We start from the raw sequence: 23,625 nt of genomic DNA, 5'->3' as shown, positions 1-23,625 counted from the left end.
TGTACCCTTATGTCTTGCTGCTTCTAGAATTATCTCCATTTTAATCTTGGCTAATATAATTATGATGTGCCTTGGTGTGTTCCTTCTTGGGTCCAACTTCTTTGGGACTCTCTGAGCTTCTTGGATTTCCTGGAAGTCTATTTCCTTTGCCAGATTGGGGAAGTTCTCCTTTATTATTTGTTCAAATAAGTGTTCCACTCGTGGCTGTTCCTCTTCCCCTTCTGGTACCCCTATAATTTGGATGTTGGAGCGTTGAAAGATGTCCTGGAGGTTCCTAATCCTCTCCTCATTTTTTTTGAATTCTTGTTTCTAAATTCTTTTCTGTTTGGTCATTTTTTTCCTCTTTCTGGTCCACTCCTTTGATTTGAGTCCCAGTTTCCTTTCCATCACTATTGGTTTCCTGTGCATTTCCTTTCATTTCAATTAGTTTAGCCTTCGTATGTTCCTCTAATTTGTGACTAAAATCAGCCAGTTCTGTGAGCATCCTGATCACCAGTGTTTTAAACTGTGCATCTGAAAGTTTGGCTATTACTTGGTTGCTTAGATTTATCGGCTCTGGGGCTCTGAGTTGTTCTTGAGCCATGTTTTGATCTGTTCGTGCCTGTTATGTATGAGGAGCGGAGCCTTAGATGTGCACCAGGGTGGGGCTACCCATGTCGCTGGTTTGTGAGGCTGTATGTGGGGGCGGGGTCAGAGAGGGACAATGGTGGTTCCCTCGCTGCTTCCTGCAGCTGGGGCCTGCACGGTTCTTCTCACTGATAACTTCTTCACCAGTTTACCTATGCATTAATGTGTGACTGAGATCAGCCCTCAGTGGGTCTGCCCGCTACTCCACACCTGGGATCCACCCATGGCTGTCCACATGCCTGGGTCCCATGCCTGGGTAGGTCCACTGGATCTTTCCTGCCCGACCCTGTTCTGCTGCTGGCTCTGCCTCTTTCCGGTTTGGCTGAAGGGTTTGTTGTTGTCAGACTTCCTTATAGTTCAATTTTCTGTGGTTTGGCTGCATTTTTGTTGCTAAAACTTTACTGTTTTTAAACTTGGTTGTACGAGAAGACGCAGTGCTTCCACCTAAGCCTCCATCTTGGCGGAAGTCCCCTGAGTTGCATCAATTTTATATAGTAAAACTTTCAGAGACATTAAACATTGAAATTAACACTTTATTGAAGAAGTTATGTTTATTGTCCTACACAATGGTGGAGAAATGAGCAGAAAGACTACTTTAGGTCATTTCAAGCTTCACAATTCTATTATTATTTGAAATACTTTTTCTTTTTTTTTATTTTATTTACTTATTTTTAGAGAGAGGAGAGAGGAAGGATAAAAAGAGGGAGAGAAATATCAATGTATGGTTACCTCTCCTACAACCCCTACTGGGACCTAGCCTGAAAACCAGTCATGTGCCCTGACTAGGAATAGAACTGGCATCTCTTTGGTTCACAGGCCTGTGCTCAATCCACTGAGCTACACCAGCCATGGCTGAAATACTTTTTCAAAAAATGAAGAGGAGCACTGTAAAGTTTTCAAGAATTTTGCCAATTTTATTAAGTTTTTATATGAATAGGGTTTCTTGACCTGATTGTAACATGATGAGTTGGGTTCAAGGGGTGGGGAGTTCCCCCAACACCAACAAACAATTCTTGGACACCAGTAGGATGCCTAAGAGTTCAACTCAATTCTGACATATCCATCCAGAGATGGCATCAGATTCCACAGGTTAAGAGTTCAATCCTACAAGATTGCCCCCATCCCCAACACACACACACACGACATCAGCTTCAAGCCCAGGCTCTATGTTTATGACTGACTGGCAACAGATTGAAGATTTTAATGACCCTCTTTTTGGGTTCGATAAATTTGCTAGAATGGATCACTAGAACTCAGGAAAATTTCCTTACTCACTACATTATCAATTTATTACAAAGGATATTAAAGAATATATACCAGTGACAAATGAAGAGATACAGGGGTGATATCTGAAGCCAAAGAGCTTTTATTCTTGTGGAGCTTGGGACAGGACGCCATGGCATGTGGAAGTGCTCTGGTTTCCCAACAACAAAGCTCTCCAAAATAAAAGATCTGCAGTGCTATCTTCCTGGGTTTTTATAGAGGTTTCATTACATATTCATAATTGACCAAGTCATTCCATTGAACTTCATCTCCGGTCCATCTCCTCTTCTTAGAGGTCAGTGGGTGGTGAAACTAAAACTTCCAAATGTCTGTTCACACTCTTGGATGTCCTGGAAACCGTGGGGTCCAAAAGTCACCTTAATTAACGGAGCAAAAGATACCTTGATTATTCTTAACACTTACAAAATTCCAAGGGTTTGAACCTATGAGTCAGGACCTATGGATGAAGATCAAATATTTAATAGATCATAATATTACAGTCAAACCCCTGTTCTTTGGCTGTGGGTCACTCAGGGCAACACTATCACATAAGCCAAAGATGCTGGTACATTACAAGAATCTCATTCAGTTTTTAATAACTATTCAGTCCATCATCACACCATACAAAAATATCTCCCAGGGTGAGGACTCTCAGGTTTGCGGGATTCCATCTGATCCTGTCAGGTTCCAAAAGCAGAAGTGGTCTAACACCTGGTTTCACCCTTCTGGTCATCTAGTAACATGGACATAAGAGACAATATGTTCTCTTCCTCTGAACCTCTTTCAAGGTGTAACATTATATTGGATTTTCCTTATAACACAACTCAGTTACTCATTTGTTTTGTTACCCTCAGTGACTATTTTTCTTCCTCTCTACATATACTCCACCTTCTCCACCTTTGGGAGGGATGTTAGGTTTGGCGACTGTGCTGGTCTAGATTGCTGGCAGCAATACTGGTCTAACAAGTGCCCCTCCCTCTGCCCACTTCTATTCAGATAATCTGAAGTTACATAGATCGTAGATACAGAACTGGCGGACTATCTTTACCAACTGGCATACAGATGATCCAGCTGTTAATTCTAAATTTGCCAGATGGGCTGAAGACCCATCCTGACCCATCAGGCCCTTAGGGATTCTGACATAAAGGTTAAAAACACAGTTAGTTACAGTTTATTGCTTAGGAATCATCTCTTCTTCCATCCCTTGTAGTTGCAGCCCTGACCCTATGCCTGCTGAATCAAGTAGAAGGGAAAATAAAGTGGAGGTGATGTAGGGAAGAAAGCAAACCTGCTCCTTCCCCACACCCTCATCCCCAGATCACCAGAAAGACAGTCAAGTCTTCCTAGGGGGTACTCATCTCAAAGTTTAGTGTGAGCTGATACTCATGAAAGCATGTAGCCAGCCCTTCATGCCTTTCTCTCTCCCATTTAGAAAACCAATGTTTTAATTGCCCATTATAATTCCTTATCAGACTATTACTGGAGAAGATCTCTCTGCCCATTGCTGAATGTTATGGGTGGTAAAATGTGTTCCTCAGTCTGAAGAAATGCTCAGCCATCCTCATTTGTGCATTTTCTATCTCTTGCTGCATTTGTTTATAGCATTGACTATCTGCATTTACATTTCTAGGTGACTTTGAGGCTGATGGCTAAATCCCAGATTGACCTTCATTTTCATTAAGTTCAGCATAAAGACACCCAGCAGTTTCTTTTACTTTTATTATGGCTATTATAAATAACAATAACCAGGGAACTGTATGTTTAGCATGCTTCCTATTAATTTGCATTTCCTTATATGTTCAATGAGCCAACTCCTAGAAAGTCAGATCTACCACCATTTTTAAATTCCACTGGTAACTTTTACCTGCAGTTATGGTCACAGCACGGGTACAGTTTGATACCATAGGTGACCAAGGAGCCAATAAAAATGAAGGTTCCTCATCCCTCACCCTTATATCCTTTCTTTTGAAAAATCATGTTTCTATGAGTCAGACCATTCTAGAAAATCTCACTTTACTGCCACCAACTGAATGGGGTTCCCAGATCCAATTCCAAAGTTGGAGAAGAGGTTTTTCTCACACTGACAATTAAATATTGGACATCAGCAGGGTGTCTGAGAATTTAAGTTAATTCAAACACTAGCTATCCACCATATTCCTCCACAGACTTCAGAGGCTAGCCTCAAGCCCAGGCTCTGTGTTTTGGACTAGCTACATATTAGAGGTTCCAGGGACTCCTCTTTGGGTTCAGTTAATTTGCTAGGACAGCTCACAGAACTCAGGAAAACCAGTTTACTTACTGTAGAAATTATTTCATCATGAATTTTTGTGAAAACCTTATTATACTACATATTGTTTTTCTTAAGAAAGTACACATTTATGACAGAAACCTTGTTCATTTTAGCAAAATAAATAACATTCTAGCAGTTCTTACTATTTAGGAACATGAATATTTTTTTCTTTGCCTCAAGTCTTTTTTTGGAAATTTAATAAGAGAATATTAAGACCCTTTATTTTATACTAATTTCACACCAAACTTAAATACTACTCTTCTATTTTAATTATTTTCTAGTTATTTTCTTTTTTACCTATATATTAAACAAGTATTGACTATGTACCTACCATAAAATAGACACTGTGTGAGACCCTAAGGAAAGAGAGGCAAACAAGGCAGATAATAACTGTCTTCAGGGGGCAAATGCTGTGTTTGCCTCAGTGCCTTACATGAAAATATCAAATGAAACATTTCATAGTATTCTGTTCATAACTCTGGACATGGTTATTCTAGCATCTCTGTGCCTCAGAGATAATATTTACGAAGACATTTAAATGTTTCTGGTGAGAATTCCCTGGATTATTTTGAAGAACAAAGCAATGAAAATGGGAAAAGCATGCTCTCTCTTACTTAATTGATGATAAATGCTTTTTTGAATGAAGTCCAGTATACTTACAACCATGGTGATGTCATATAATAAGTCTGTTTTGATGTTAAAGTCAAATGCATTTATGGCTTATACTTTAGAGGAAATAGTTCTGTGTATCTTCACCTAGGTACACATTAATAATGTACATATTGGGCAACTATGCTTCATTTGTATGCTTTTAAAATGTTTGAAAATCTGCAACATAATGAAAAACACGATTGTTTGCACTTGGGATTAATTTGCTGGTGGAAGATGAAATTCTGAATAAAGCTATTTATTCCATGAGGAAATCCATTCTATCCTGTGTCTATTGAATGGAGAATAAGGCCTTGATATGAGTATAGACTTGCTTTAGCATCTTTCCAGAATTTTAATTTACAAATCCTTCTCTTGATATGCCATGAATTTTTCTTTAATAATATGGAGAAAGAGAGTCTTTAAGGTTTAATTTCCAGTGAGGATAAAAATAATTTATGTAGACTAACTGTCCCAGAAGGAACAGTTAAAAAAAATCTTGAAGGAAGTGTATAGGCCTTGAAGCACAATGGAGGCAGCCTAGAGTTGCTGGGAAATGGTATCTAACAGTAGACAAGTGCACTGATTATACTGACAGTCTGCTGTGCTGTGGCTTTAATGAAATTCAATAAAAAATTAACAGACATTTGACAAACAACCAAAGATTGAAAAAAGAGTGAAAAAAGGAGAAAAAATAACCATTGTTTCATATATAGGAGTTATCAGATACAGGATTTGAAAATATTGTGATTAATGGGGCAGTGGATAATATGATTACAAAATTTTATCAGGAAGTAGAATAAAAATTCTATAGCTGGAAAAATAAAACTACATAAGAAACTGATATGGAGTAGGTTAGAATCGGCAGAAGAAAATTAGTAAACTACATAGTAAATCAATACAAAACATAAAGACTAAAGCATAGAAATAAAAAATAATAAAAATAGAAAAATCACTTGCTGCATATAGAAATGTTCTTACATATGTGAAATGTGTTGAAATGTTCTTATATGTGTGAAATTGCAATTCAAGCAAGGAGGGAAAGAGAGAGGGAGAAAGAAAGAAATAATGTGGGTCTCAAGCAATTTGCTTACATATTGTCCAAGAGTTCTCCAAAATTGATGAAAAGCATCAGGTTACACTTTTCAGAAGGCCTTAGGCAGGGAAAAACACAAAGAAATTCATGCCTTAGAAAAATCATAGTAAAACAACCATAAACTACAGTAAAAAGAAAATCTAAACACCAACACTGGGGCAAAAAAGACACATCACCTTAAAGGATCATCAAGATGACATTGACAGCTGACATTTCAACATAACTGATGGAAGCTAGAAGTTATTGGGATCTTACTTTTTAAATGCTGAAAAATTATTTTCAGAAAAAAATTTTCTATAAACCAAAATTTTCTTTTAAAAATGATCACAAAGTAAGTATATTGAAAAAAATCTCAAATTTCTGCCACCAGTAGTGCACACTAAATGAAATAACAAAGGAATACAAAAAATAAATAAGTCCAGTGCAAACAAGTATATGGAGGAAGTAATGAAGAACTATGAAAAGTTAAGAATGTACATAATTATCAATAAGTATTGATGTATAAAATAAAAATTATAATGTATATAATGTAGAAATATAATACAAGACAACACTAGCACAAAAGCCAGAAAGAAGCAAGATTAGTAGAGTTTAAAAGTCTTTCCATAGTCCTGGAAACATTAAATTATGTTAGGCCCTATCATAAAGTGAAATATGCATGCTGTTATCTCAGGAAACTACTAAAAGTTACTAGAAAGAAAAATTAACCAATATAAATAATTGATGAATTCAATATAATGCAATAAAGGAGAGAAAAAAGAAACCTAGAACAGGTAAGGCAGAGACAAAATAAGTAGTGAGATATAGATTTATATCTAAATACATTGGGAATTACTTTAAGTATTCACAGACAAAGAACTCCAAGTAAAACACAAAGATTGTCATTTGTAATTTTAAAACTCAACCAAATTCAATCTATAGAGAATCATGTTAAATAAACATATATAAAAGTAAAATATTAAAAAGAAGATATACCACCAAAAACTAATGAAAGGAAAACTAGGTAGCTATACTAATATCTGAAAAACGAACTGTATGGCCAGAACCAGTGGCATTAATATAAATAAAAAATAAAAAGTATTCCTTAAAGCATTCATCACCAGGAATTACATAACACATGTTCTTATTCATCAAATTAGATGAACATATAATGATGCAACATATTAAAATATATAAAGTTATATTTCTTTATAACAAAATATATGCAGAACATTTTACAGAACATAAAGGATATATAATATATGAATTATATGGTAAATAAATGATCTACTACACAGATGGAACACTTATACACAGCTGTGGAGCAAATATTCTCTTCAAATGCTATCCAATACGAAAAACTAAACACATACTAGTCCTTAAAGTACTAAGTTTGAACACATTTAATGGAGTTGTATTACAAACTATATAAATTCTGCAGCCATATTATGAAAAAAGTTCTCTAATGTTTGACAGTTAACTCCAAAAACTTTAAGTATCGATGGTTCAAAAGAGAAATCATAATTAATGTAGAAAGGAAAAATAAAATTTTTACCTGAATTGTAATGAAAATTTTATACAACAGAACTTTTAGGGTGCAGCTGGAGTCATGTTAAAAGGTAAAGAATGTATTAAAAAGAGGGAGAAGTTACAACTAAATGTTATAAGTGTCACCTCAAGAACTTAGCCAGAAGTTAGAAAAAGAGTGCATTAAACCAAAAGAAAATAAGAGCGAAATAATTTTTAAAGATTAGAAATCAACTACATGGAAAACAAATAGACAATAAAAAGTAAGCACAAACACTGATTCTTAGGAAAGTTGATATATTAATTACTCCCTACCATGAGTTTTAAAGGCAAAAGGAGAATAAAAATTGCTAATATTAGGGGGAAATGAGCGTCTCTAAGTACCTATATAAATGAAAAAATACATAAGGTGTTAGCTTAGATGACCTCACTGGTGAATATTCTGTCAAGCATTTAACAAGAAACAATGCCAACATTACATAAACTGTTCTAGAGAATAGAAAAAAAAAAGTGGGAACATGTCTCATCTTGGTTTTTTAAATGAATAGCATAACTTTGTTCCCAAATTACAGGGTCATTCTCTTTCAGGAATTGAGGTACAGAGGTCCTATATAAAATATTACCAATTTATTTGTCAAGTTACTAACAAAATTAATAAAAGAGTAATATACCATGACCAAGAAAGGTGTATGTCAGAACTCTAATACTGGTTAACCAGTGTTGTTAATCATATTAACAGAGGACAGAAGAAAGATATATATAATTGTGCAAAAGGATATTGAAATAGCATTTGGACAAATTCAACAATATTAGTACATTGAAATTATCAAAGAATTTACCTAACCTGGTAAATTACATCTAATAAATAAAATTTAGTGGATATTTTGCATAATGTTGAATTTATAAAAGCTAACAGATAAAATATTTTATTATAAAGGTTCATTAATTGAGACAACAAAGTTGAATAGACCAGTGAAAGAAAATAGTGTATAACACATACATTCACATAAATTAACACTTGATTTTTGATTTTTGTCCAATATGACACTGGAGAAAAATGACAAAATTATAATCTTGTCAGTATGTGTTTTGAGTTAACTGGATATTATTATCAAGACAGAAAATGATACTTGATATAATGTTGCTCTAAATGTAGAAAATATTTTTTTTAAGTGTCTACAAAGTAATACAGAAAAATACAACTCAGGACAGGCAATGTTTGTTAAATAGGACACACAAAACAACCAGAAGGGAAAACATTAGTAAATCTGACTACATTAATAATTAGTTAAGTGTTCTGTTTATTAAAAATTTTTTTAAAAAAGGAAAAGGCACAAAGTTAAGCTACCAAAAGGGTAATATATTTTAATACAACTAAGTGTAAAATATATCCAGAATATATAAAAACTTACAATTAATTTTAAAGATAGGTAAGCAGATAGAAAAATGGGCAAATGTATACTTCAATGGGCTACTTTCCAAAAGAGGATATCCTAATGACATCATTAGCCATCTGGAAAAATTTTTAAAAGTAACACTATAATGAGATACTAATAGGACCAACTAAAATATGTAAAATTAAAAGTGATTAATATATATGTGTTTACCAGAAAGTGAGAAACTTACACACTGCTTTTCAGAGTATAATCTATTACAACTTTGGAAATCTGAAGATAACTCATGATACAGCAATTCCATGAGTTAGGCATGGACTCAATGGGATCATATATATATTTGCACCAAAAAACAGTGTAAGAATATTTATAACACATTATTTGCAAGTGTTAGATACTGAAAACAGTGCAATGATTTATTGTCAATTGGATAGATAAATGAAGATTAGTTATTTACAAAACTGAATACAGTATTGAAAATGAACAAATTACTGTGGCATGCAATAACATGCATAGATTCACAAACAGTCATCAGATTAATTTTAGAGGTTAGAAATAAAGATATTGATTACATTTGTAGAGGAAGGAACAGGAAATGGTTCAAAGAAATATGAATGTGATACTCTTCATGAAAGTTACCTGGGAGTGTTTGCTTTTTAAAATTGACTAAGCTCTAGATTTATGTTTTCTATGTTGCATTATGTCATACAATAGAAATAAGGTTAGTTTTAAAACACTCAGGACACTAAATCACTGGAAAAGTACAGTATTTCTTGTTCTTGTTCTAATACCCTATCAAAGTCCTACGTATACCTAAAACGTACTGAGATGTAACCATTTGGGCAAGGTATTCTTGCTGTCTTTTTTGTGGTATTTTAAAAAAATTTTAATCTCTTAAAGATTAAAGGAGACTCCAGGATAATACTTTTATATTACATTTCACCACATTTTGCCTTTGAGAAAGGTGAACACAAAGATAAGTGAAAAAGAATATGGGCTTTAGTCTTAGATCCGGTCCTTCCTTTATCGAGAAGCAGTGCTTGAGTACAGAGGCAAATTAATTACCAGCTCTAAGACATATTTTGTTGAGAAAGAGGGAGGGGGGAGTGAGAGCAAGAAGTACAGGCATGAGAGTTAGAAAGTGAGAAAGCAAGAGAGAGAGAGAGAATGAATGACTGTTTAGTTCTCAAGGTCCATACCTGGATTAAGGTAATATAGATGTAAAATAATCTAGCAAACCGCCTTGTGTACAAGCTTTCTCTCTACTGCTATTTTTCCAATTTCTCTATCATGTATATGGTATTAGTTTCCTAGGGCCATCATAACAAATCACTAACTAGGAAATTCAAAAGAACATAAATTTTTCCCACCATATGGGAGGCAAGATGTCTGAAATCAAAATGCGAGCAGGGTTGGTCCTTTTTCCAGATGCTAAGACAATATCTGTCCCACGCCTCTCTCAGAGATTCTAGTGGCTGCCGGCATTCTTTGGTATTCCATGGCTTATGCCTGCATCAGCCTAGTTTTTTGTCTTTGCAGGGCTGTCTTCCTGTATCTCCTCTGTCTTCAAATCCTCTCTCAGTAAAAGGACACTTGTCATTGCATTTAGGCCCCTCTAATCCAGTATGACTTCATCTTCACTTGATTGCATCTGCAAAGGTTACATTCCGAATAAGGTAACGTGCATGGACACTGGGGGTGAGAAAGTCAACATGTGTTTTTAGGGAACACGATTCAACCCACAACACATATCAAGCAGGCATTAAACTAGGGGAAGGTAACAGATTTGCCTGTGGTATTAAACAAACTAATAGCAAAGCTATACTAGAAAACGTGTAACTCAGTATTCAGTTTCCTTTAATATAAGAAGCAAGTATCCTGAGCCACATTTTCGTGATTCCAGAAATAAACTTTTAATCTGTATTGTATCCAATCATCTATTTTATAATCCTTGGCTGGATTTAGAACACATAAAGAAATCTTTTGAAATGTTGGACTCAGAGAGAAATAACACATGAGTGTATGAGGTGACAAATCGGCAGTCGTGTGCCATTGCTAACCAGCAAGGAAGTGTGTTTGGTCCTGCGCAGTGTTGTGGTTCTGGAGGTTAACTTTTTAATGATTTAAGATTTTAAAAAGCAAAACATTTTACATAAAATTCCAGATTTCCAGCTGCTGTTGAAAAAATCACAGGGTCCGCCAACCCTGCACCTACATGGCCACAGTTGCTAGGGCAGAGGAGTGGATGTGTGTGCGTTTCAGGGAATTATGCAATTTTTAGTTGGCCACAGAGTCACCCAGTCCTCGTGGTTTCCCCGTTCAGTTTACCTCACTCCTGTGGGTCACCTGCTGGACTGTCTTGGCCATGGCAGTCGGCTGGATCCAGAGAACCTTACGCTGCACAGCAGTGGACTGCCCTCTCGTTCGATGAGAAAGTGCATGAGTATGATCATTTCGTTCATTTCCACTTTATTGTTGTTTTTCCTCCAGCAAGAGCAAAGAGCATATAAAAATAAAACTCTTGTCAAAAGCCTGAAATTATTTTTTGTGGAAAAGAGTAGGTATTATTATGTGAATTTATGAAGTTCCAAAGAAGTATATCTAATACCTACCATTTTGTTTATTGTGAACATACTTAGCTCCGTGTATGCATGTGTATATTTATATGAGTATATATTTAAGTGATTTTATATGTATAATTAAATGAAATATGATATTAAGCAAATGTGTCAAAAAACTGGTATTAAAGGTAAATAGGAAAACAGAACAATAAGGAGAAAACCCTTAATAAACGATGAACCTTGAAACTACATATAAAAAGGAGGGCAGCATGGTGGTGATAAGATGGGAAACAAAAACAAAAATAAAAACACAAGATGTGTTTAAAAAGCTAACCTCACAATGTCCCAATAGGCACTACAGAAAATTGATTTTGCAGCTTTCTAGGGGCAGAAATAGGTTGAAATGAAGCAAAGATACACTAAGGCTCTGAATCTTACTGGCACCTCTAACTCCAAGCACAATTCTCTTGCTCTTCCCTCAAAAGCCACAGTAAGGGAAATGAAGCAGGTCTGGTTAAATTAAAGAAATAACTGGTTGCAGAAACGCAATAAAAATAAGAGTAAAGATAGTTTCTGATGAATGAGAACATTTCTCTTCTGGCATCTGGCCCTTGAAAATGTAAGGGATTGACTTCAGGAGAGGGAGGGAGGAGGGACAGAAAAGGCACAAAGTTCAGGTATAAGAGGAGAAATTCTTGCATTGGATAATGAAGATACCTGAAGTGTGCAGCTAACTAATCACCGAGTGAGAGAATTAAAGCCCCAGGCAGAGGCCTCTCACAAACTTATTTTAGTAGCTGCCAGTTAACTTCAGAAAGACTGTTTGTCATTGTGGGGGAAGAGGGGTGGGAGTAGGCAAGATAGAAACAGACCCAGGTGTTAGAGCCGCCCTAGACTGAAGGGCACTGCCCATCAAACTCACTGTAGGGTCGGAACCTCTCCAGCAGGTGCATCATTTTGAACTTCTCAAGTACCTATTTGCTTTCTCTACTACAGCTTGATACCTTAATAATAATCATTTTTCTAATGATTTGTAGCCATTTAAAAATCATGTTCTATATTCTGATTACTGAAAATTATGTACTCATGTGAAAGTTGCCTAATTTTACTATGCAAAAGTTTCCCCTCCCCGTGGAATACAAAGGTAGTTAACATGCTGAGCTAGCTTATTCCTCAAACTTCATGGGAAATGCGTGGACTTTTCCTATATGTACATTCCATTATGTTCATTCCAGTTCGTGGCTGAGACCAAAGTCCTAGGCCTGATACCATCCCCTTGCATTGAAAAGTTTCTCTTGGTGTCGTGGTGAAAATGAGGTTTATAGAGAAGCATGTTCAATAACTATTTATCAATTTTATAACTAGAAAACTTACATTTGTTTGTATGAAGGAAACCAGCTAGATACATTTAACCAGAAGCCAGATAATAAGTTATATTATTATTAACATAAATAAGTCATAAGCTAAGTAACAGCATTCCAATTATGCAATAATGACACTGTAATTGGTTAGAGGAATTCACTATTAAACTAAAATTTAGTTGAGAATATCATGTAATCTAATCTCTCCTGAGTAATACTATTATTACAGTAGAAAAAATCATTCCATTTTGATCACCTAAATCACAGCAAAATAGAAAAATTCCCTCAGAGTGATACATTTTATTGCTCCTTTGTTTACCTTCATAAGTGGGAAAGTATTTAATACATATCAACTCTCTCTTTATTATCATGCATTTCTTCTTAAACTCCTTTAGTAGTAAAGCAAAAACCGCCTTCCAACTTGTGATCAATCTTAGAATTCATGGGTATCTCAAAGCCTTTGCTTTAATGTTAATTGAGAAAGTAAGTGTTTACACTGATTTCCTAATGTTAAAGCACAAGCTATAATTGCAGCAATAAACCCAGAGTCTCTCTGTATTCATTTCTCCATTAAAAATGTTACCACTGCCCTGGCTATTGTAGCTCAGTGGATTGAGCATGGACTTGTGAACAAAAAGATCATGGTCTGATTCCCAGTGAGAACACATGCCTGGGTTGCAGGCCAGTCCTCAGCAGGGGACACATGAGAGGCAACCATCCATTGATGTTTCTCGCCAACTCTCTTTCCCTTCTCCTTTAAAGATAAATAAATAAAACCTTTTTAAGAAAATGCCACCACTTTATTTTTTGTGTGGAGTGAGTTTCCATGTTATAAATGGTCAGTAATATATAATACCTTATGGCAACGTATTTGTTTATGGTGATCCTGAATTTTTAGATTTGTTTTTGCAAAATGTTTACCAGATATCAGCATGAGATATTATTTGTTTCCATATTGGGGTTGTCAGAAATTCTCCCAATTAGACATAATCATAAACAACTATCTCAACTCACAATTATCTAATTTGCTTTGAGTGGTAGTCGTGAGTGGGAGTTAGAATCCCTCATACATTATTGTAAGCCTAATGTGGTAGGTTCCCTAAAGCAGGGGTGTCAAACTCACTTGCACCAGGGGCCATGTCAGCCTCGCGGTTGCCTTCAAAGGGCCGAATGTAATTTTAGGACTGTATAAATGTAACTACTCCTTAGCTAGGGGCAAGGAGCTCGGCACTGCGATGGGCAGAAACAAGGTGCGGGGCCAGATAAAACAAGGTGAAGGGCCAGCTTCTGCTCAAGGGCCTTGGGTTTGCCACCTGTGCCCTAAAGAGATTTGATAGGACTTCATCCCAGTTTCTACCTTTCTAGAACAATACGAGATTTTTCTGATAAATGATAAATTGCCTCAAATTCAGATCTATAAGAATCATTTGACATCTTACCCACAAACAACAACAAAAAGGCATTAACGTTAAAAACACCTCACCTAATTTCATTAAGGTATTTCATATAGTATTTGCCATGAAAGAATGGCATTACAACATTGCAAAGTTGACTGTTTAGTTTCCTGGATTCCTCTTGATGAAACTCTTAGGAAGAAAAAAAGGCATTAACATCTATTAGCTCCTAGAAAGAAAAGAGGAATTAACATTGATTAGCATCTGCATAGAGCCAAGCGGTGTGCTAGAATGTATTTGATCATCTGATGAGAGGCAGTGTTAAGATGGTTAAAATCAGTGTTGACTTTGTTTCTTTCCTTGCACTTGTATTTGCTAGTGCGACCTTGACTGTTTCATTCATTTCTCTGTGTTTCACTTTTCTCTAGTGAAATGAGTGAAATCCTACAATCCACCTCACAGGGCTGTTGTGAGGGATCAACTAAGTTCGTGGGTGTAAAGCACTTGCAGCACCGTTTGGCACTGCGTGGGCACGCTCCTCATGGCGTCTTACAAAGTGAGGTGCCGTTATCCCCATTTAACTGATGAGAAAACTATCATTCAGGGTTCAAGCAATGTATGCGAAACAACACAGGACGTTAATACCTGAAAATAAAGTAAGAGATTTTATCACTAGATTATGTTGTGATGTTTTTCTCCATTCTAGGCACATGCTGATTGCTTTCCCTCTGCAACACACAATCAAGCCCCTCAGTTTAGACTGTGTGTGTTGTGTAAGGGGGTAAAGGGTGTGTACAGAGGACTTACTGTTTCAAAACTTATGCATGAAGCAAAAGAATGTTAACATGTCTTTGAATCAGAAAACCCCAGAAGACAGGAAAACCACGTGCCAGTGGAAACACTGTGGAACCTTACTGAAGACAATAATAAGATTTACAAAGGCAAAATTAACTAAACTAGATAATTGTTCACATCATAAAGTATTAGAGGCAATTACTGATTTTTCTAAGAGCCCAAGTAAAACACAGTGTTTTGACTCTTAAGAGTGACTCTACCAATCTTCTGCCAACACCGTCAGATTCACTGATGAATGTACACACAAGACTTTAAGGGCATCGTGGAATGTTTTTAGATTCAATTTTTTTTAGATTCAATTTTTTAAAATAGGCTGTCCTTTTCACTTACTTTTACAATAACTTTTACCTCTGTGCTAGAGATATATGAGGGTACCTTGTGTGTGATTTGCTCTAGACCCTATTGGTAAATGGTAGGAAAAAATGAAAAAGGCCTTCGAAAATTTTTAAATCATGTTAACAGTTACTACTTTATTACATTCTCAGTGAAATTCTGTGGAATAAGTTGGCAATCACTAGAATTCCTAATTTACTGTCAAGAGTTCCAAATTACTTTCATTGGGTCAAAAAAAGCAGAGTGGGCTTGGAACTAATAAAAATGGCTAGTATTTACTCAACACAATTCTAAGTAGTGTAGGTCCATTTATTATTTAATCTTTACAGAAACAGATGAAATGGGAATTATTAATATAGCCATTTCACAGGTGAAGTGACTGAGTATCTTAAGGTTACATATCTTACCCAAGATCACAGCTAGTAAATGGCAGAGATAGAATTCAGGCCCAGACAAACTGAATCGAATTCCCACGCATTTACTCTCTTGACCACACTGCCTTTCTGAATTCAGTAAAAACAATAAAATGAGTGGTTTGTACCTTCATGTTATTTAGAATTTTTTTATAAAACCAGTGAAAGTATAAACAAACTTATCATAGGTATAAGTTCTGGTTTCTCTGGAAGGAAATGAATGTTGCATTTGGAATGTTTATTATTTAAGTACTTCTGAGTTTTCCTAGTTCTTACAGTCTTGCTTTATAGGGCTAGAGGCAGAAAATAGTCTTACCTTATAGCATTTGAGGCTGAAGCTATTAGGTTTGTGGTGTTGGAATAAATATGTCTGTTGTTTCTGTTCTAAGACTAACCCAGGCTGGGAATACAATAGGGTTAGGAATTTAAATGTTCACAGGACTCAAACTATAATTTAAAGCCACGCACTTCAGACTTCTCTACTCCCAATTCTGCAAGTTCACTTAGCCTTAACTCCTTTGTCACCAAAGCCAGCAATGCCCACTGGGCATGCCCAGTGAGTGATATGATTAGAGCTTGCAAACAGTTTCATTCACTCCAGGTTTTACCAGCTGCAAAAGAAAGGAGGAGACAGAGGGAAGAGTTAAACAGGTACAGAACTTGGATGAGCACTCAACGCCAGGAGATGACGAGAGGCTGGCAGGGAAACCGCCGTTTTAGACAGACTTCAGTCTGGTCTTCAAGTTAGTTACCGCTTCCCCGTTACCCCGTGGGTCCCTCTCACGTCTTCTGGGCACAGCCTAGGCGTATCATGAAGGTATGAAGAGACCACTCAGGCCGGGGCCAAGCAAGGGGTGGGCAGGGACGCTGGATCGGGGGATGCCAGCGACTGTGTGAGCCTTGCCTGTGCCTGCGTTCCTCGAAGAGCTGCAGCTTTCCAGGGGTTCCAAGCGGGAGAGCAAAGTGCACAAGTAAAACCAGCGCTCATCTTAAATACTGACTCCCTGGCCCCTTTCTTTCGGCTGCCGAGCCCTTCCCTGGAACCCTCTCAGGTAGCCTCGCCCAAATCACGACTAAACCCCGGAAAAGTGAAATCTTCACACAGCTTTCCGTGGGTCTAGCAGGGGCCTGGGCATGCTCAGTAGGCTACTCGGTTCTCTGGTGTTATCTCTCTCTCTCTCTTTCTCTCTCTCGTTGGGTGGGTGGCGACAAGTTACAAGCGCTTGCGGCAGGTCCCCGCCCCCAGGGTCGGCCTTCCCCTGCAAGAGGATGGAGCAAATGTAGAAACACCTGGCTCCGCAGCATCCTGACCTGGAGCTGGAGGGGCTGCGCCTGCGGGCCGACCCCAGCGGTGTCCCGGCTCGAGGACCGCCTGCCGCTCTCCACGGTACTGCGGAGAGCTCCGCTCCGCCCTTCCCTTTCAGAAGGACAGCACCCCGCGTCACGTAACCCAGCCTTCTGGGCTCCACCACCGCCTCCTCCTTCCCAGCTCTTTTCCTCTCCTCCTCCTCCTCCTTCTGCTCCCCTCCGTTGTCTGTTCTTCCTTCCCGCACTCCCGGAGATAGACGCTCAAGCCTGACGCCTCTGAAAAGGCAGCGGCAGTCGCCTTATCCACAGACCTCAGGAAATTCGTTTTGACCGATGCATGCTTCGGGCTCAGGCGCGAGCTAAGGGGGAATAACGGGGCAGGTAAAGAAGCTCAATTTGGGTTGGGGGGAGGGGATGGGGCGAGGCAAGCTGGAGAAGGATATCTCTCCCCGTTGTAACTGAGCCAGGATCTGCTACAAATGCACGGGGAAGGATGGGTGGTGGGAGGGTGGAGGAGTACAGATGCTGGTTGTTTTGCATGCAGCTTTTTTAAATAGATGGCAAGAGGATGAGGTGGTGAAACTGGGGTAGTAACTTAAAGGCTGAATGCAGTGATTTATTAGCAAAATAAAGAAAACGGGCAAGTTAGAAACCAAAGCAATAAAATGTTATCTATTATCTACATCTTTCTTGCTCTTCCCCATCAGCCAGCCGCATGCTGTGCCTATCCTTAATTTCTGTAGTCGACTCCAGGCTCCAAGAAACTGCACTGGTATTAGACATGGAGCTTAGAGACTGGGCGGGAAAGCCAGGGAGAATTTTGGGTGTGAATTGTTATTGATGGACTTTGCAAAAGCTGGGGAGGAAATGATAGGCACTTCTAAAAATTGTCCCAAAATTTCTAGGTTCTTTATGACAGTATAGATTGAAGGGTGCATAGAAGGAGTGTGTGTGTGTGTGTGTGTGTGTGTGAGAGAGAGAGAGAGAGATACTACATATTAAAATAAATGCAACTGCAGCTGATCAGCGTACCGTATTGATCCTTCCGGTGGCTTGGGAATGGATTTGATTCTAGAAAAGAAAGAAAAGATTAATGAGGCTGTTAGTCTGCTTTTGAATTAGAGCGCTTCTTTCTCTGGCTGCAGTAAGGTTGTTTTTCAGATTCTCTTATTTCATCCTCTAATTTGCGAACTCGCAAGGTTTTTTCCAGCTCCTAGAGAGAATCCTCTTTCTCCATATAAATACAGATACTCTCTCACACAACAATGAGCCTCCTCTAAGAACTGGGAGAGTCGGTTGACCTCCCCTGTGGTTAAGAATATATATGTGTGTTTTTCTCCCTTCTCCTCCATTCCTTAAAAAAGAAAAGAAAAAAAAAACCCCAAACAGGTACGCATTATTAGAGGAGTACAGAAGAGAGGGTGAAAAATGTTTTGTGATCTAGGTTATATTAATTAATTAATTAACCGGCTCCAACTGAGTCTCACATAAAGAATGGTTTTCTAACCCATGAGCTCATGAATGGTTACAAAGCACTATTCTTGATCTTGAAATTCCAGAATTATTTTGCAAATGATTAAACATTTGACAGAGTCTTGAGTCCACTAAAAACAAAAGTATAGTGAATAATATGCTATCTTAGAATGATTTTTAAGAACACCTTCCATTGGGCTTGGCACAGGAGTAGATGAGATATGGCTGGTGACTGCTGGTGGTGTGGGATGTCTCAGCCATAATAAATAAGCAACTGAGATTTTTATTTCCCTTTGCTAGTGGGCAGTGTGTGTGTGTGTGTGTGTGTGTGTGTGTGTTGTGTTATGTTTGTGTTGGAAGAGAGAGAACCAGTCATCAATTTCTTCTGGGGAGGAACTCGAAGTGGGATCCCCTAGCTTGGTGGCTCTCAGCTGACACCTGTAGGGATTGCTCTGTACTGAAGAGGCATGCTCTCAGCTCTGTCCATGGAGGAGCAGCAGCACAATGCAGTGCCATAAATTACTGCTAGTTTCAGCTTGTATGGGAAAAAGTGTTAATTGGATAGTGAACTTCTGTGTCCAGGCAATGGATTGTGTGTGTTGGGGGGGTGTGGGATACATGTGACCAGATTTTACATTTGTGATTTTTTGGGTCAAAACATGAGAGTAATATTATGTGTTAAAAAAATGACTTTTGAACAACTCTTTATGATTTCTGTACCATGTCAAGAACCTATCAGATTAGAGTTGATTTAATGGTACAGTGAGGGAGTCAAAGGTGTGATTTTAAAATCTAGCATCCTAGAGCCGTATCAGCTACAGTAACACACAGGCCAACTGCTGTTCTGACCACACAGATGCTCAGAGCTGACAGCCAGATGAGTGCTTGAGGAGGAGTTAAGATCACTCGCTGTTAGACAAATTATTAAATACTTTACACATCTGTAGAGGAGTTAATAATATGGCAGTTGAGACATAAATGCTGTCAAAAGTAGATGTGACTCCAGTTAGATGTTTTCCCCTATGATAAATTATTCCTTTAATAAAAAGGAGAAAACTACTTGTTTGAAATTTTAAAAGGACTTCCAAGAAACTATCAATATTCCTTCTCTCCTTGAGGAAAAATATAATGCTAGGAATGGAGTAACATTCAAGCTGACAGTTTCCAGGGGACAGTTTGATCTGCTTTGCCCGTTGTGAAATCAGCTATTAACTAAGATATGAATAGGTTTGTTTTTATTGTCCATGTAACTAGTACCCAATATAAACAGAAGTCCTTAAAACAGCCCCTTTTCACCTGTCTTTGTATAATTAAAAAAAATAAACTCCCAGAAAAAGTAAAAGATAACCAAAACCAAATCTCTACGAAAATCTGAGAGGGTTAGCTGTTAATAGTTACACTCATAATAAACTACGAGGGTGTAAGTGGGTGACTGTAAGAGTGATATACTCACTACTGGGACACAGTAAATCAGGACAAATAAGCTCCTTCCAATAAGGTTAACTCTGGTTTATAGCAATAGTTTTATATACATGGTTTCTGAGCTGAATAATGATTTATATGACACTATGAATGACTTTAAAACTTTATTTTAATTCTCTGCAGATTTCTGGGTCCTTGCTAAAGACAAAAATTTAATCAAAATGCATCACCAACACACAACCAATTGACATGCTGACATTCTAGCTTGGCCTTGCAGAGGTGGAGAGAAAAGAAGAGCTGTTGTGATTTCCACATCTAACAGCTTCTGGCTATTCCACAGCTTCTGGGTTTGAACCCTGCTGCTGGGGAGGGAAAAAGAGACGGAGAATCCAGCCCGCGAGGTCATGCACAAGGAATTCTTTGACTACAGTGGTGCTGAAAGTCCATGATATGACGGAAGAAGCAGGTCTTTGAAACTATACTGGGGTTGATGAGTGGTGCTCTAAAGTACAAGGAACCACTTTCTCCTTCTGCTTTGACACACTTCATCTGAGAAGGCATTCCCACGCATCCAAAGATTCTGGCTCATTGGTGGCTCCTTGTACTTCCCCGATAAGTGTTTACTTCTTACCTGACTCTAACTACTTCCCTTTTGCCTGGTACCACTGATGGTACCTGGCAGACGATGATTATTTGAGGAGTGAAGCATCTGTTGACATCATTGATGCCCTTGAACTAGTTCACTGGACTCAAATGGATGAGTGATTTCCCTTGACCTTCTGTTGACACCTTTTCCAGAACGTTGCTTCCAAAGTGTATCCTCCCTTTGGTTTGGACGTTTTGTGGCTGCCCTGTACGACTGGGGTCTACGCTTTCCAGTTGGAAGGGGACTACAGGGAGAGAGGGAGGGGTTGCTGGAAGAAGAAGAAGAAAAAAAGAACTAGACAAAGGAGGGTGCGTCCCTCCCACTCCTGCCCAGCCCCCCATCCTACTTACCCCTGGACCCTTATTTCGGCATCACGGTGTCCAGGACCACTTTGACCCTGTCGGCCCCGGCACCCCCCCGCCGCACCCCAGCCCCGAGCATGGGGACGGCGCTACTCCAGCGCGGGGGCTGCTTTCTCCTGTGCCTCTCGCTGCTGCTCCTGGGCTGCTGGGCAGAGCTGGGCAGCGGGCTCGAGTTCCCGGGCGCGGAGGGCCAGTGGACGCGGTTCCCCAAGTGGAACGCCTGCTGCGAGAGCGAAATGAGCTTCCAGCTGAAGACGCGCAGCGCCCGCGGCCTCGTGCTCTACTTCGACGACGAGGGCTTCTGCGACTTCCTCGAGCTCATCCTGACGCGCGGGGGCCGCCTGCAGCTCAGCTTCTCCATCTTCTGCGCCGAGCCCGCCACGCTGCTGGCGGACACGCCGGTCAACGACGGCGCCTGGCACAGCGTGCTCATCCGCCGGCAGTTCCGCAACACCACGCTCTTCATCGACCAGGCGGAGGCCAAGTGGGTGGAGGTCAAGTCCAAGCGGAGGGACATGACCGTGTTCAGCGGCCTCTTCGTCGGGGGGCTGCCCCCGGAACTGCGCGCCGCGGCGCTCAAGCTCACGTTGGCCTCGGTGCGGGAGCGAGAGCCGTTCAAAGGGTGGATTCGGGACGTGAGGGTCAACTCCTCCCAGGCCCTGCCCCTGGACAGCGGCGAGGTGAAACTGGACGATGAGCCGCCCAACAGCGGCGGCGGGAGCCCCTGCGAGGCGGGCGAGGAGGGCGAGGGCGGGGTGTGCCTCAACGGGGGCGTGTGCTCCGTGGTGGACGACCAGGCCGTGTGCGACTGCTCGCGGACCGGCTTCCACGGGAAGGACTGCAGCCAAGGTAAGGCCCGGCGCCTGACCCACCCCACTGGGGCCTTGGCTTGGGCAGGGCGTGGGGGGGAAGAGCGGGGCAGGCGGGGCGGGGCCGGTGCATGGGGTCTTCCTTCTCTGGACGCTGTTGCAATTAGCTTCCAGGTGAACACCTGTTTCTGGCATCGCTGCCTCATCACTCCCACAGCTTCTCCTTTGGCATCCTCTTAATGGATGAGCAGCCACATTTCCAAGTTCGCTTTCTTCCTGTGAGCTCTTTGTCCCAGGTCTACTTCCAACTACGTGGCCGGTAGGATGACCTGTCCTCCTCGTTCCTTGAATTCTTTGCTGGGCTGCTCCCCATCTTCATTGGGCCATGGCCCACCTGAGTAACCACTGTGCTTTCCTCTGCCGCCTTTAAGTTCGTAGTGCACAGATTTTCCCCATTAGATGCAAACAAGCATTTAGGTAGAAGATTGAGCACACATTTGGTGAAGAATGACGTGCACGGCAGGTGCTCCATGGTTGAGAATCCCCACACAGGTATTCTTGGTAAAGGACAAGGGAGACAGGACCGCTGAGTACTGCTGTGCCTTTTACTGGTAAAGTGTGAAGTCCTGTACCTGGTTGTGGGAAAACAGGGGAGGAGGCATCTGAACATATTCTTGATTGGAAGGAGGGTTCTTGGAATTAATGTTAATTTCTAGGTTATGACCAAGGCCAAATTTGTCAATTTATGTAAAATTATGTGATGTCTGTGGTTTCTTAAGTGGGAGACAGGCCAGTTAATGTTTAGAAATGTTGGAGATCAAATAGCATTTCTCAATTAGCAGATGCTTTGGGGAGATAAATAGTAGAGAAGTTTAGATGTTTCTGGATCGGGAAGCTAATAAACAGGGCATGCATATGAAGGATTGCAAGAGATTATCTGAGGATATTCAGCTAATGATATTTATCCGAGTAGCGGAGGCCACGTTGTAATTTCTGTTGTTCTTAGGGATGGAAACAGTGTTGAATTTAAAATAAAATCAGATCTAACTTCTCTTTTCATCCCATTATAAATACAATTCAGTCATTAGCGTGTTCTCGCAAATGTTGCTATGTGACAGTGATCAAGGAAAAATATATTGTGTAAACGCAGAAAAGCTTATGAACAGAAAGTGAATGATAATGAAAACAATTAAACATGGATATATCTGTGGCTGAGCAGGAGAGAAGATATAAGGGTTTAGAGCAGATAGCTTATGGGTCAAATGAAGGCAGTCAACACGTGGGTAAATGGTATTTATGGCTGAAATTTAGTAAGAGGTGAATTAGTAAATCTGATTTTGAGAGCTGTAGGGACTAAGCTCTATGCATGCTTCTATATTATTGTATAATGTCTCTATTTTTTTTTTTTTTTGCTGACACTGCTAAGGAGAATTAGCCCTTGTAAATCTTATTAGACTTGGCAGTTCTCTCTCACCTGACTTTAAGAGAAATGAAGGCTTGATGGAGTTTGTACTCGTTTAAACAGCAAAGGGAGATAGGAAGAAAAGAGCTGGCCACTAGGAAAGTTCATGGGTCGATGAAAAAAGTAAAAGGTTATGTTCTTGTTCTGTCTTCATGAGGGCTTTTGTTTTCACTATGTTTTTGCTCAAGTCATTACAGATAACTATGTATTTCATGGTTTATACTGCACTTCAGTTTGGCTAGTAAATTTCCATGGATTTAGCCTTAGGCTTTGTAGTTATGTTTTACATAAATAAAGCAGTACATGTTTCCCTCTACCAAATCTAACTCTATTGTAAATCACGAGAAAGATAGCTCCATGTGATGATTTGCAATACTATCATTTGAAGTTGCATACCTCCAC

The 23,625-nt window shown here is 39.4% G+C and overlaps 1 protein-coding gene and 1 long non-coding RNA gene across 24 annotated transcripts in view; one reads left to right on the top strand and one right to left on the bottom strand.

Moving 5' to 3' along the window:
* Window positions 1–1,767: 1,767 nt before the first annotated feature.
* On the bottom strand, window positions 1,768–17,126 carry LOC119060905 (uncharacterized). 2 transcript variants are annotated; one of them, XR_005084684.2, is made up of 7 exons: window positions 17,053–17,126; window positions 16,058–16,352; window positions 14,230–14,369; window positions 11,153–11,356; window positions 10,195–10,475; window positions 5,923–5,982; window positions 1,768–2,267 (listed from the first exon to the last, which is right to left on the bottom strand). It is a non-coding gene; the product is annotated as an uncharacterized LOC119060905 (long non-coding RNA). The 2 variants fall into 2 exon arrangements; XR_008392000.1 differs by having other exon boundaries at window positions 1,768–2,240.
* NRXN1 (neurexin 1) overlaps window positions 16,315–23,625 on the top strand; it is a 1,104,034-nt gene continuing 1,096,723 nt past the window's right edge. For 17 of the 22 annotated variants that reach the window (XM_037161205.2, XM_037161204.2, XM_037161202.2 and 14 more), the window contains exons 1-2: window positions 17,150–17,430; window positions 20,128–21,801. In XM_037161205.2, coding sequence (XP_037017100.1) covers window positions 21,030–21,801 — 772 coding nt within the window. In that variant the 5' untranslated portion in view covers window positions 17,150–17,430; window positions 20,128–21,029. Of the gene's footprint in view, window positions 16,559–16,929; window positions 17,129–17,148; window positions 17,431–20,127; window positions 21,802–23,625 lie in introns of those variants that run through there. The other 5 variants (XM_053667094.1, XM_037161212.2, XM_037161209.2 and 2 more) reach the window with 3 other exon arrangements.

Source organism: Artibeus jamaicensis, unplaced genomic scaffold, assembly GCF_021234435.1.
Source record: "Artibeus jamaicensis isolate MK-2021 breed Jamaican fruit bat unplaced genomic scaffold, CSHL_Jam_final contig_465, whole genome shotgun sequence".
NCBI lineage: Eukaryota > Metazoa > Chordata > Mammalia > Chiroptera > Phyllostomidae > Artibeus > Artibeus jamaicensis.
This window is presented reverse-complemented; position numbering and strand designations above follow the sequence as displayed.